We start from the raw sequence: 12,957 nt of genomic DNA, 5'->3' as shown, positions 1-12,957 counted from the left end.
ATTTGCCGCTAGCCCACATCTGTTCGACCCAGACGTAGCTCATATAAGCTGTACGAGATAAATGGGGACCAACGGGTCTCCAAGATTGATATCCCTATTTACCCCACATCTGATCATCACAACGATAGCATAATGTCTACCAACGCTCCTGCTAGATTGTCGGTGGATGACGAAATTGGTCCTGCCGTAGACGAGAAACCCAAGATCGAACATCTCGAAGGATACAATGTGGAAAGTAAAGAAGTTGAAGATGTGATTATGAAATCGCCCTTCGAGGACTTGCCCTGGAAGAAGACTTGGGTGGTCTTCCGAAAAGCGGCTCTGATGTGTATTTTCGCGTCCTTCTCTGCTGCTGCCGAGTAAGTGTTTCTCGATTTGCAAGGATTGAGTGTATTTTGCTGATGCAAGGCTGTAGTGGCTTCCAAATTTCCATGACGTCAAATATCATTGCCAACAAAGGCTTCATCCAGACTTACGGAACAGTGAATGACCCCAAGACGGGCGCTTTGATCCTCGATGCGGACATCCTAGCAGCTTGGGGAGGTATACAGAGTGCGGGTCAAGGTATTGGGATGTTGACGCAGCACTTGTAAGTCTTCGCCTTGTCATAAGAGCGGCGAGTTATTCAATCTTCATGTGCTTTTCCTCTAGTGTCGCGGATCGACTTGGACGAAAAGTCGCGTTTTACACTTTGTGGGTTTCCCTCCTCATCGCTGTCACTCTCGAGAGTTTCGGCAGGGACTGGCGATCTTGGCTCTGTGCCAAGCTGTTCTCGGGTTTCGGTGTTGGATCAGTCCAGTTCATGACCGGAATGTATATGACCGAATTAGCTCCTGCTAAGATCAGAGGGTTCCTCTTGATCTTCTACTCTGCTTGGTGAGTCAGTAGCCGAAACATGTTGATATTGACAATCTGCTGACTGAGATGATAAATGTCGACGCATCAGGTACGGTATCGGTCAACTGTGTTCGTCTTTGGCTCTGAAAGTCATGAACGATAAATCCCCTTACAACTACTTGACTCCGATTTATACCGAATGGGCGATGCTCGGTCTCATGGCGATAGTATACCTCCACATTCCCGAATCTCCCTTCTGGTGCGCCTCCGTTGGAAAGCATGACAAAGGTCGAGCTGTCATCAAGCGATTAAACGGAGGCATAGAGGGATACGATGTGGACTATCACTATAACATCATCAAGCGATCCATCGAGAAAGAGCAATCCTATCAGAAACAAATCGACGGCGAGTCTCACGGCTTCATCACGGAGCTGAGGAATGTCAAAGAGGTTTTCATCGGAGTCAATGGTGTAAGTTTCGTCGGTAGATAAAAAGGGTATATCAGCTGACGAAGCGACGTCGCAGTTCCGTACACTTATTGCCTTCTGGCCAGCGTGTGTTCAGCAGATCGGTGGTCTGGCTGTGCTCAGTTCTTACTCCTCTTACTTCGCACAACAAGCCGGTTTTGGAGACCCCTTCTTGTTCAGTCTTCTCCTCGCTCTGGTCGCTATCGTCTGTACACTCGTGGAAGCAAGTTTGATCGATCTGATCGGTCGTCGATCCCTGTTCCTCATCGGTACTATAACAGTCTGGGTCATGTGTATGGTCGTGGGCGGTCTGGGTCTCATGACCAATCGATCTGCCTCTGTGAATAAGCTAGTGGTACGTACTGTCTCTATTGTCAGTTCTCGAAGGGGTTCCTCGCTGATCAATTTATAATTAGCTTGTATTCTCGCTTTTCTGGCGACTGGGTTCGACACTTTTGGGAAATCTCGGCTGGGCGTACGTTGCGGAAACGGGATCTTCCAGACTTCGAGCCAAAACAGCTGGTATCGCCGCCGCTGGAGGAGTCTGCCTTGGTCTCGTTTTCAACACTTCGGTACCTTACATGCTCAATTCGACTGGCGCCAATTGGCAATTGAAGACTGCCTTCTTCTTCGCCGGTATCTCTACTCCATTCGTGGTCGCTTCATTCTTCTTGATTCCAGATACTTCGCGACGAACCGCTGCGGAGCTCGATGAGATGTTCAGAAAAAAGGTCAAGCCTTGGAGATTCAGATCATACGTCACAGATGCGCAGAAGGCATTGAATGAGGAGAGAGCTAGACGGGGTGACACCGACCCAGCTCGATTACAACAGAATGCTTAATCCACCTTTGGACTTCCTAAATGTCTATAATTTCCCGGTTTTGCAAAGCTCGTTTGATGGACCGTAGTAGGTGTAGGATGTTTTCAATGATCTCAAATTATCTCAGATACATGCAAAGATGTATGTACAAGTGTGAACTCATTTGCACCAACGCATTCGCGGATTCTGTATATACATATAATACAAAGAATACAAGCATTCTTCCTCAATGAGACCTCCTGTCATTCCACCAGCCGAGCGATTTCAGTTGTATTGATTAAGCTATCTCTGGCTCCAGTGCTACGGCGTAAACGTGTAATCCACCGTACTTTGCATTTCTGAATACTAAATACTTCCCATCAGGTGTGAAATTGGCGTTCGGTTCAAGGCGATAGTCATTATCCTTGAGGTCGACCAACTTCTTGCTTTCGAAAAATCCTGGGACGATCAATTTACCGGCATCTGGCGATTTAAGACCAGCGACATCCGGGATGCGTTTCGGCTGGAAGAGATATAGGTACATCCCATCTTCTGCGTGAGCGACCATTTCTGGATCACCTCCGTCTCCGCAGAAGAGCGAGTTGTCGTACGATGAATGGAAATGAACAGACCACTCGTTTCGCTCCAAGTGATAATGCGTCCTCTTTCCAGTCTCTATCTCATATCCTGCGATCCAGAAATCTTCCCCACGAGGGGTCTGTAAATCGTACCAAACAGTCTTTCCATCATGACTAAACCACTCGTGTCCGGCTATCTCCATATTCATCCTTCTCTCGTGTATCCTTTGCGGCTTGAGATCCCCCTTCAAGTCTAGTAACCATAATCTATCCACTTGATGCCAGGGCCCTTCATGGCAGAACATGAGGATCGTGGCATCGGTTGGTGAAAAAAGTAAGTGATTGAGCCAGTCTGTCGCTTTATAAACATCCTTGCGTTCTCCAGTATTGACATCTATGAGGAACAGGACCATGGGTGCCCTTGCGTTCAATCGCTGACTAAGTCGAACTTCCTTAGCATCCGCATAAGTCATGGGTGTTCCATCGGGCCAATTTGCTTCGTATACAAACTGATCGGTCTTGGGATCCCTCTTACTGAATAGCTCTAAAATATCCGATTTATATGTAGGGTCGACTTCGACACCTGCTAAATACGTTTCATCCGAGTTGATTGTTTGGATATCACCAAGCGGTTCTTTTGCGATGACATGCGTAACGCCGGTATCCAGGTCGACCCAGTGGAGTGTTTTAGCGTCATTGAGTCGGTAATATGCTCTACGATAGGTTTTACCGACAAAGAGCAGCGAGAAGTGTTCATCAATGGTAATAACAGGCGATAGTTTGAAAGAGGACAATTCGATCTTTGCGATTCCGGTGGGAGTGGAGATTACGAGAAAATCGCCTTCGGGGGTGTACGCATTGAAGTTGAAATACAGACTCGAAGATCCAGCCTCGTCAGACAGACGGGTGACACGATGCCCAGAGGCCTCAATCCAGGTCCGTGGAGTCGACATCGGGTCTGTTCTGTCTATCCCACATGCTTCTGTATACTCCAGCTCTGAACCTGGAGATTATATACAGCAATCATGCAATCCTTTGATTCGGAATTCGGTGCAATATTCTTTACCCGGACCGCGTGAATGCCGGGCACTAATTGTGCTATCACTTGGCTTCGGCCTGAGCGTGTTCATATTCCCCTGTGTCGCGCGTGCTTGCTGGGACAAACAAAGGCCCATTTACATAGTTTTGCTTATGATTGGAATGTGCATGCAAAGCCCAAGACGAGAATAAAATCAAAGATTTATGGCAAATGTCCGGAAGGGAATCAAAAGGCAGATCTAAGCTACTCCAGGAAGTGGGGTGATGATGACCACGCCGTTTCCTCTATGACCTATGGTAACGACAGTATCCAGACCAGCTACTGAAGCAAAATTGGATCCCCCACCACCAGCGCCAAAACGACCACCGGATCCTCCTCCACTGTAGCCTCCTCCGCTTCCACCACTTGCGGCGCCTCCTCCACCCCCACCACCAAATCCACCATTAGCATTGGTGTCAAAGCTGGTACCCCCTGTCCAGTTGGGTTTAGATATACCCCCAGTTCCACTTGAAACTCCGGTTGATGACCCTCCATTACCGAGGAATCCTGCGCCTCCGCCACCTCCTTGGGGACCATTGTAGGAGGAACCACCCTGCCCATTCGTCCCACCTGCTGCCCCACCGTCCTGAGTCCCTGATCCTGCAGTAGAAGATAAATCCGCCTTGGCATCGCCTCCTGCATAGTAGTTTGGGTAAGCTATTTCACCCCCTCCGCCCCCACCAGCTGCAACCAACAAGTCGAAATCTGAGCTGGTGTAGACAGAAGATCCCCCTCCGCCAGCTCCACCGTATGTCCTGAGATCCGCTGCCTTTCCACCCACGACGATGTCGAGGGTTGTTCCACTTGTAACATATAATGTGGTGTTGACTTGCGCGGCTGTACCTCCGAGTGCGTTCGTACCGCCAGTAGATGCGCCTCCTTCTCCTCCTTGCACCACGAAGCCGTAATAACCGTCCGCTGGTATGGTGTACTGATTCACACCGCCGGAATAAGCGAAAGTGACTGCCTCGCTCGGGTCTGCTCGAATTCTGAGGGCAGCGTTGTAGAGGGCTTTTCTGGAAGGAGATCGGACAGGTAACCCTCTCTTCAGACGCTCCGCGTTAGTGCTACAGGGCATGGGTTTAGGGTGGGCAGTAGCACTGCCCATCACGGTCAGGAGAACCGATAACAGGGTGAATGGAAGCATGTCGCTGCAAGTCTGATCAGTCCAAGCAAGTATATTCGAGCAGCTGTGCAATCGACTCACTCGAATGCTTCGGATCGGTATGATCATCGAACAGGATGAGGTGATGTTTGCGACTAGAAAACGGGCATTACTGCAACCTGACGACTCCTTATATATGCTGGAATCATGTCTGCCAACAACGACTATCGAGTTGTGTTGGGTTAATGTAGCTCGAACCGCTCTTCGCTCCCGAAAAGCAAACAAGACGACATTAATTCATCAGTTGAGATGTCAAGTCCTTTTGGATGGGACAGGATCGTCGCCGGGATTTTCGCGTGCCTTGCTTTGACCTTGATCTGACCCGTGATCTGCCTCCTTGCGGATCGCGAGTTCCCCGAAGGAGGAGCCATATGCTTTTGCCGGAATCCACAACTCTAATAAACATCGTTGCCATCGCGAGGGCGTTATTGGTGTTCAAACTTGATCACTTTGAGCCATCATCAGGAACGACGCCATGGGAGCATCATCAGCTGTGATACAACTTGTTGTCTGCGACTTCCATGCGAACTTCCCTGATCCCGCTATTCGGTTTCTACAAGCGACATGACCTGAGCAACCCATCCATAGTGGCCGAGCTTCGTGATTATGTCTGCCGAACATGCATGCTCCTGAATGGGTTTAGAAAACATTGGTGATCGTTTCTGTTCGGCGTTGACGATGGCAAGATTGGCCGGGATCACGCTGTACGGACTTCACCTTGTCGATCGGCAAGGTTGTTTGTGGCTCGGGCAATGATATATCGAGGAACCCACGCAGGAAATTGCAGGAATCAGCAAAAAATGCCCGAGTGCCGAAGGGATGTCATCATATCTGGTTCGGCGATGACCTGTAATCTGAAATATCAGATCTTCATTCTATTTTGGGAGTGGACCATTTCCCATATATAAAAGTATAAGATAGACAAGATGATCGGACCGTCAAACCTCCCCACGTCCATGGTTTGCTTCTCACGCTCATACAATGTCTGTCGTTCAACACGTACTCATCGTTGGAGGCGGCCTGGCTGGACCGTGTCTCGCCCTTAGTCTCGCCCGTCAAGGAATTCGCTCAACGATTTTCGAGCTGCGACCAGGTCCAAGTGACTCAGGAGGATCGATCAGCTTCGGTCCAGACGCCCTGAGAGTACTTGACAAGCATGCAAACGTATACGAAAAGCTCAAAGCAGTGGGATATGCGTATGATAGGATGACAATGTACTTCGAAGATGGGAGCAAGCTCGGCCAAGTCCTCGTGGGCGAAGAGAAGGAGAATGGATATCCTGCTCTGAGGATCATGAGGTCAGCAGTGCAAAAGGTCTTACTAGAAGCTGTGAGGGGAAAGAGCGATTTCATAGATCTGAAATTCGATGCGAGGATATCTATGATCGAAGAGGGAGAGAAAGGAGTCACAGCTCTGTTCGAAGATGGCTCCAAGGCTGAAGGTGAGCTTTTAACTGTATTCCATCTCGACACGGCCTTGCATGACGACTTCCATCACCTGGTAGTATACCGAGCTGACCCATCCCCAGGTGACATACTGGTTGGAGCAGATGGAATCCACTCCAAAGTCCGCGATCATGTTCTCGGTCCTGAAGCACCGACACCCATCTTCACCAAGACTCAAGTTGTCAACGGTTTCATCCCCGCCACTGCCGCAGTCAAGCCTTCTCCTGATTTCACCTTCCCGGCTTTCGTAGTTACCCCAGGCGGGATCTTCATGACCCTGCCAATCGACAGTAACGCGGAGACTCTTACATGGGGTATCACAACCTCCGCAGTAGAGAGAACTAGGGAAGGATGGACAGAGTATGAGAAATCTGGAGAAGCAATAAGGACAGCGAAGCAAGATTTTGACGATATCCAGACTGAACCGGTGCGATCATTGTTGGACAACGTGGATGGGTCCAAGGCGAGAGTCTGGGCCCCATATAGCATCCCAACTTTACCTCGATGGCACACGGAACGAGTCTGTCTCATCGGTGACGCAGCTCATGCCTTGGAACCCAACGGACAGGGCAGTGCCATCGCGTTCCAAGATGCAGCCCTACTATCCCGTTTTATCACCTCGAAATCACCAGATGCTTCATATGGGCAGCTGTTCAAACGATTCGAAGAGCTCCGAAAACCTAAGATTGCTGAGATATCGAAGAACAGTAAGCCAGCTGGCGCACTTAAAGCCAAATCTGGACCGTGGGTGTGGTCACTGAAGAAATGGGCTATGTGGGGATTCTTCACTTGGAACCGGGGAACCCTGAGGATGCACAAAGGACCCGCTTATGATGTTGATGACGTGGACTTAGCCTTGTGAGTTGCCGTTGCCATTTATGGGCGAAGAGATCCCGTACTATAACATACAACATGTATAGATGACCTGTCCACTGTATCTGGACCAAATTGTACAAATTATCTGTATCAAAGATGTTATCTGTTCCCCCATCCGCTTGTCATGACCGTCAGTCAAAATCAGTCCAATTCGGCTACGGCATCGCACCGATCTTGTTCTTCACTTTCGCGATGAGGTCTGGCAGTCTATATGGCTTGATGACGACTATAGCCAATCATCAATAAGCCAGTTACGTCCGGAAGAGATCGATCACTCACCATCATCCATTCCCTCGGCCAACGCCTGATCAATTTGCCCTTGTCGTGCATTTCCAGTTAATGCGATGACGAGTTGACGCTGATAGATCCCCTCCGCCTCAGCTCTTCTGATATACTTCACAGCGGTGAGTCCATCCATGACTAGAATCTCATGCGTCAGCGTCGTATCGTGTGACGCTCAACGACAGGACTCACCTGGCATCTCTAAATCCATCAGCACCACATCATAACTTCGCTTCGTCGTTTGTTTGGCGCTACTGTGGATCTCGTGAAGGTAGTCCAAGGCTTCTTGGCCGTTGTTTGCTACATCACAGGTAAACCCCGCTTTGATGATTTGTCGCTTGAGGACCGTTTGATTGATGATGTTATCTTCTACTATAAGGAAATTTAAATTGCTCGAATTCGCAGGGGTGGGCCCTGGAGAGAGTGATAGAGTAGGTTTTTTGGGAGAAGTGAGCGTAAGGGATTTGATGGTATCCGTGATTGATGTCTGAGGTCGGCCAGTTCTAGCTTCGATGAAGAATCGGAAAACTACAGGGATCAGCGAGCCTCCACACGAGGTTTGACTCACTACTTCCAACGCCTAATTGACTTTCCAGCTCAATACGTCCTCCCAAAAGTTCAGATATGCCTGTACACATTGTCAGCCTTTAAATGTTCTTCGTGACAAGGTTTTTGCAACTCACGTTTACAGATGAATAGTCCTAATCCGCTTCCGCCGTATTTAGTATGTATCATCTTGTTTCCCTCTGAGAAAGGTCATCAGCAATTGCCGTTGAGGGCCGGAACAATCTCCACTCACGCGAGAATCGTTGGAAGAGATTGGCTTGCTCGGCTGGACCAAGACCAGGACCTGTGTCTTTGATAGCAATAAATAACCAGACTGGTGTGTCTTCTTTGAGAGGTAATGATACCTCGGTCTGTTGCGTGGAGGGTTCACATGTGTCGTCTGATGGTGGTACGAGGCCAATCTCATACTTGACAGTGATAATCCTAGTCGTGCTGGTGGCTGTGAAACGTATGGCATTGGTGATGAGGTTGGTGACCACTTGGTGAAGTCGAACGTGATCCGTTTTTATTGATGCTATACCGGTTCTTTGGATATTCTCCCCAAATTCTAACACCAGACGGATCTTCTTCATCTTCGCCTCGGAGGCAAACACGGAAACGATCTGTTCGTCAGCCAAGGCTGCCATCGACTGTTCAACTCACCTTTCTCGCCTCCGTCCTCAAATCCGATTCGTAGTCATGTAGCGAAAGCATATCGAGTTGGATTCTTGCCAATGACAGGACGTCATTTGCTATTCGTTCTTGCACCAGACCGCACTGGTGTATACCTGTCATTTCGTCAGTCACAGTATTCAATGGGCTAAGACTCACTATCCAACGCTTCCAGGTCCTCGTCAATCTCTGCCAATAGCTGAGGTGTCGCAGTGAACCCATTTGTGCCGACCTCTCGTAATTGCGCTTGCAGGGCGGTCAGATTCTCCCTAACCAAGGACGAGCATTGTAATATCGCTGAAACCGGCGTCCTGATCTCGTGCGATGTCAGATCCACCAATAACTCTTGCTGATGTTTTGATTCCTCCGCCTCCAATCGCCGTCGTTCCGCTTCCACGATCCGTTCTTCTTGATAACTGATATCGGACAGACAACCTATAACACCTGACAAACTGGGATCGATCTTGTCTAGACGGATGAAAGTGCCAGATACTACTGTCCCGTTGCTCCATTTCCATGTCCTAGTTGTTGCCCTTTCTTCCCCAACGATCACTCCATGCCATGCTTCTTCTAGCTGAGGGCGTACGTCATCGTCGACATAATCTGCCCAATTGTTCAGATCAACGTCGAGCGGTATTCCTGTATACATTCGGTAGGTATCATTGCCATAAACAATGTTGCCTTCAGCGTCGGCGCGTATAATACCTGAGGGACAGTAGTCGAGAACAACAGCCAATTCCTGTTGTCGTTGCGCGTACAGCATTTCCAAATGGGCTCGATTCTTCCCTATCTGCATATGCAAGTGTACTCTAGCTAATAGCTCTTTTGGTTTGAATGGTTTCAGCATGAAATCTTCCGCTCCCTCTACAAATGCTGCTAAACGTATTTCGTCGTCGGTCGCTGCGCTCAGCAATACCATCGGGACCATTCGGGTGGAAGGATTGGATCTGATCGCCATTAGAAGTTGTTGACCATTCATGACGGGCATCATCAAATCTGATAAAATCAGGTTCGGCGGGTTTTTGATCGCCTTCTGTAGGGCATCTTTACCATTGACTGCTTCTACGACTTTACAGTAGGGTGCGAAGATGGATTTGACATAGTGTCGCATGTCTGTATTATCGTCGACCAGAAGCAGCACATCGTTTCGATCAAAAAGAAACCCGTCTGCGCGGGAGGAGACGGATTGGTCAGCTTCTGAGACGGCCGATTCCGTTTCGGCATCGCTTGGCGCTCTCCAATGCATGGCTTCGTCGAATACTGCCTTTCCATAGACTCCAAACTCGGCAGGTTCGAGTTGATCTGCGTTCACTTGTCGTTCGACTAATGGAATTCTCGCCGTGAAAGTCGATCCATGAGGTCCACCGGTCTCTTCAGCGGTCTTGGACGTTATCAACAGGTCGCCCCCATGCAATTTGACAATCTCCTTCGACAAGGCAAGCCCAATACCTGTCCCCTCGGTGCCTCTGCTTAGAGCAGTCGTCGCCCGGTGGAAGCGATCTGTCACCGCTGACAGCTCATCGTGGGGTATACCTACTCCAGTGTCGATGATAGAGATATCCGCGTACGCGGCATGGTATATAAGGTTGACAGATATAGCTCCGCCTTCGGTATACTTGAGTGCGTTGCTGATCAAATTCGTGACGACCGTCTCGAACAATGTTGGGTCCACGAAAACCATTCCATCGTGAGGTTCGATATTGATGTCGTACTTTATCCTTCTCCTTTCCACCGCCGGGCGGAATATGGTAGCGAGATCCCCAACAAAGGTCCCAAGATCCACCGGCAAGAAACGACCTGTCAATTTTCCTGCTTCAATACGAGAAAAGTCTAGTAAAGCGTTGACCAGCCTTTGTACCCGGGCAAGATTTCGCTGCGCAAGGGACAAAGCACTTCGTTGATCGGAAGACAGTGTAGTACGCAGTACATCATCTAATGGTCCAGCAACCAACGTCAAAGGGGATCTTAGGTCATGAGCTGCTCCTTGGAACCAAGCGGTTTTAGCGCGTTCCATTCGGTCCCTTTCCGTCTGTCTCTGTTGTTCCTCTTCTGCCGCCCGCACAGATCCCAATGAAGAGGTCAAATGCGCCCTGAGCACGTGTACCCAGTCCTCATAGACAGAATCAAGAGGGGAAGCGACGTTGAGGCCGAGAATGATTACTGATTGAGGTAAGTCGGTCGATGCTTCGCTGGAGATGGGTACGATGATGGCTGAATCCGGCAATGTCTCCCATTGGCGCAGAGGGAAACCCTTGATAAGCTCGGTGCAGTCATCGACCACTATGACCTGTCTTGTACTGATAGCTCGAGCGATTGGCCAGGCCGTCTTATCATAGCTGTACTGCACACGGCCACCATTTCCTGATGATAGAGCTGAGATGGCCGATAGGGCCGGTGATGAAATTTGGTTTGCCTTGGGACCATACGAGGAGCGAGACAATCGGTCGGCGGAGAGGGATAGGGTGAGGTTGCAGGGTGCCGCTTGATGATCTGGAGGGACACCTATCGAGGACTCCAGATGCAATTTGACTAATCCTGGTTCGGCACCGTCTTCTATGCTGTAACACATCAAGAATGGAACATCTTTTGGATTGTCTTCCATGACGTCGGCAATGCCGCTGTAGTATTCCGTAGTGTTCCTAGCAGTAAGTAGTCGCTCTGATAGATCGCGCATGCTCTCTTGTCTTCGTCTCGCTAAAACTGAGGCGGTAGTATCTCGCGTAGGGTTGAAAAGGCTGCAGACGCGTTAGTCACTTTGCTACATCTTGGCAACCAAGTTTTGTAGAGACTCACCCCAACGGTTTTCCATCTTCATCAAACAGAGGTATGAAACTCCAAGTGTGGTACTTCTCAACCCAGTATCCTTTAGAGTTCTTGCGATACAGCAAGAGGTCATCTTCTCTGTAACATGGTTCCCCGAGGGTCAGACAGTTGTTGATTAGATGACTGACACCTTCCCACACAGGACCCCAAGCTTCTTTCACTTTAGCTGACCTGCCCCACATCAGAGGATGATTCACAATCTGAGCATAGTTATCATTGCTGAAAAATGGGTGAGCTGAAGCGAGCGGACGCAGTTTAGAGTTTGACTTACTATAGCATCTGGAAATCCTCGCCCAGCCATAACGCGTCCTGTGTTGGCGATCGCAAAATCACCTCCAACATTGTCTCTATGACCCGCGACCATTTTTCCCTCGGCCCCAACTTCGTTTTCGACCAGTCCGTACTTTCGAGCAGCGACTTGCAAGCCAGCGACGAAAGAGCAGACGTGTTGTTGTCTGATGGCCTTTGGGTAGTCAGTGAAAAATGTGTAGGTTCTTCCAACAGCTCCGGTGATACCAGAGGGTTCGAGTGGATCTCATTGAGCACAGTCGGAAGGGAGTCGGTATTGGCAACAGGTATGGTCTTGACGCGGTAATCCAGGGGAACCGAAGTGATGACAATAGCGGGAAGCGATCCCTCCCTTATGATCTCCGTCCTGATGAGGTTGAGCGTATTTGAGCCGTGCTTGAGAGGAAAAAGAGTGTCTTGGAAGGGCGTGTTTGTCCATTCTTCGAACGATTTAGCAGCTCGATCAGAAATTAAGTCTCCTAAAGACCGTCCATCACTCCACTCTACCCATCTACGATTAGACCAGCTTATCCGGCGTCGCGAAGGCCCACTTTGGTCTTGTTGATGTGATAGTATAAACGCGGGGAAGGGATATGTCTAGCATGAGACTATAAGTCAGCAGGCCACCGAGTGCTACCGGCGGCTTACTCACCTCCAGATATTTTAGTGAAGCTTGAGAGCCCAAATTATCTCCCTGAGCTGCGCCGAATGGCATATTTGCATCTATGCGCTTTCGAGTCACTTGGACGAGACCAGGCAGATTGAGCAGGTAGTCGAAAAGGAAACAAGTCTCGCAGACAAGTATGCTAATCCGCGGACCTCTCTTCTCGACATGCAGTTTTCTACTGTTCAGTTGGAGCACTAGTAGTATTATTGTCCAGAACGTATATTTTTCGCAACACATGCAGTACGGCACCTGACCGGCAGAAGCCTGGTCCTTTGGATGAGCTAACGGCGATCAGGATGAGGATGTCACCCTGAAATCAGGGCGCAATCCAGGGGAAAGCCTGGGTCAACAGATTCCAGCTGTTACTGCTTGTTCTGGTAAAAATCTCACCACGACCACTGAGGGGTCGTAGCATCAGCATAGAGTGAGGCTC

General features: G+C 49.4%; 5 protein-coding genes across 5 annotated transcripts; 2 read left to right on the top strand and 3 right to left on the bottom strand.

Moving 5' to 3' along the window:
* Positions 1-132: 132 nt before the first annotated feature.
* On the top strand, positions 133-2,146 carry I303_106905 (uncharacterized protein; the record flags this gene model as incomplete). The annotated part of the gene is made up of 6 exons (XM_018411715.1): positions 133-359; positions 416-589; positions 652-876; positions 947-1,307; positions 1,363-1,659; positions 1,721-2,146. 6 exons carry the CDS (start codon positions 133-135, stop codon positions 2,144-2,146), a joined length of 1,710 nt encoding a protein of 569 aa, XP_018258916.1.
* A 256-nt stretch (positions 2,147-2,402) lies between these two features.
* Positions 2,403-3,635, bottom strand: I303_106904 (uncharacterized protein; the record flags this gene model as incomplete). Its single annotated transcript, XM_018411716.1, has 1 exon — positions 2,403-3,635. The coding sequence occupies one exon, from the start codon at positions 3,633-3,635 to the stop codon at positions 2,403-2,405; it is 1,233 nt and encodes a 410-aa protein (XP_018258917.1).
* A 324-nt stretch (positions 3,636-3,959) lies between these two features.
* I303_106903 (uncharacterized protein) lies at positions 3,960-4,907 on the bottom strand (the record flags this gene model as incomplete). Its single annotated transcript, XM_018411717.1, has 1 exon — positions 3,960-4,907. The coding sequence occupies one exon, from the start codon at positions 4,905-4,907 to the stop codon at positions 3,960-3,962; it is 948 nt and encodes a 315-aa protein (XP_018258918.1).
* Positions 4,908-5,906: 999 nt separating this feature from the next.
* Positions 5,907-7,232, top strand: I303_106902 (uncharacterized protein; the record flags this gene model as incomplete). Its single annotated transcript, XM_018411718.1, has 2 exons — positions 5,907-6,366; positions 6,454-7,232. 2 exons carry the CDS (start codon positions 5,907-5,909, stop codon positions 7,230-7,232), a joined length of 1,239 nt encoding a protein of 412 aa, XP_018258919.1.
* Positions 7,233-7,401: 169 nt separating this feature from the next.
* On the bottom strand, positions 7,402-12,572 carry I303_106901 (uncharacterized protein; the record flags this gene model as incomplete). Its single annotated transcript, XM_065969468.1, has 11 exons — positions 7,402-7,472; positions 7,526-7,666; positions 7,721-8,056; positions 8,100-8,156; positions 8,212-8,274; positions 8,328-8,667; positions 8,738-8,862; positions 8,906-11,481; positions 11,540-11,788; positions 11,841-12,454; positions 12,510-12,572. The coding sequence occupies 11 exons, from the start codon at positions 12,570-12,572 to the stop codon at positions 7,402-7,404; spliced, it is 4,635 nt and encodes a 1,544-aa protein (XP_065825540.1).
* Positions 12,573-12,957: the final 385 nt, after the last annotated feature.

This window comes from Kwoniella dejecticola, chromosome 8, assembly GCF_000512565.2.
Source record: "Kwoniella dejecticola CBS 10117 chromosome 8, complete sequence".
Classification (NCBI taxonomy): Eukaryota; Fungi; Basidiomycota; class Tremellomycetes; order Tremellales; family Cryptococcaceae; genus Kwoniella; species Kwoniella dejecticola.
The sequence above is the reverse complement of the archived record's forward strand: the minus strand, read 5'-3'. Positions and strand labels throughout refer to the sequence as shown.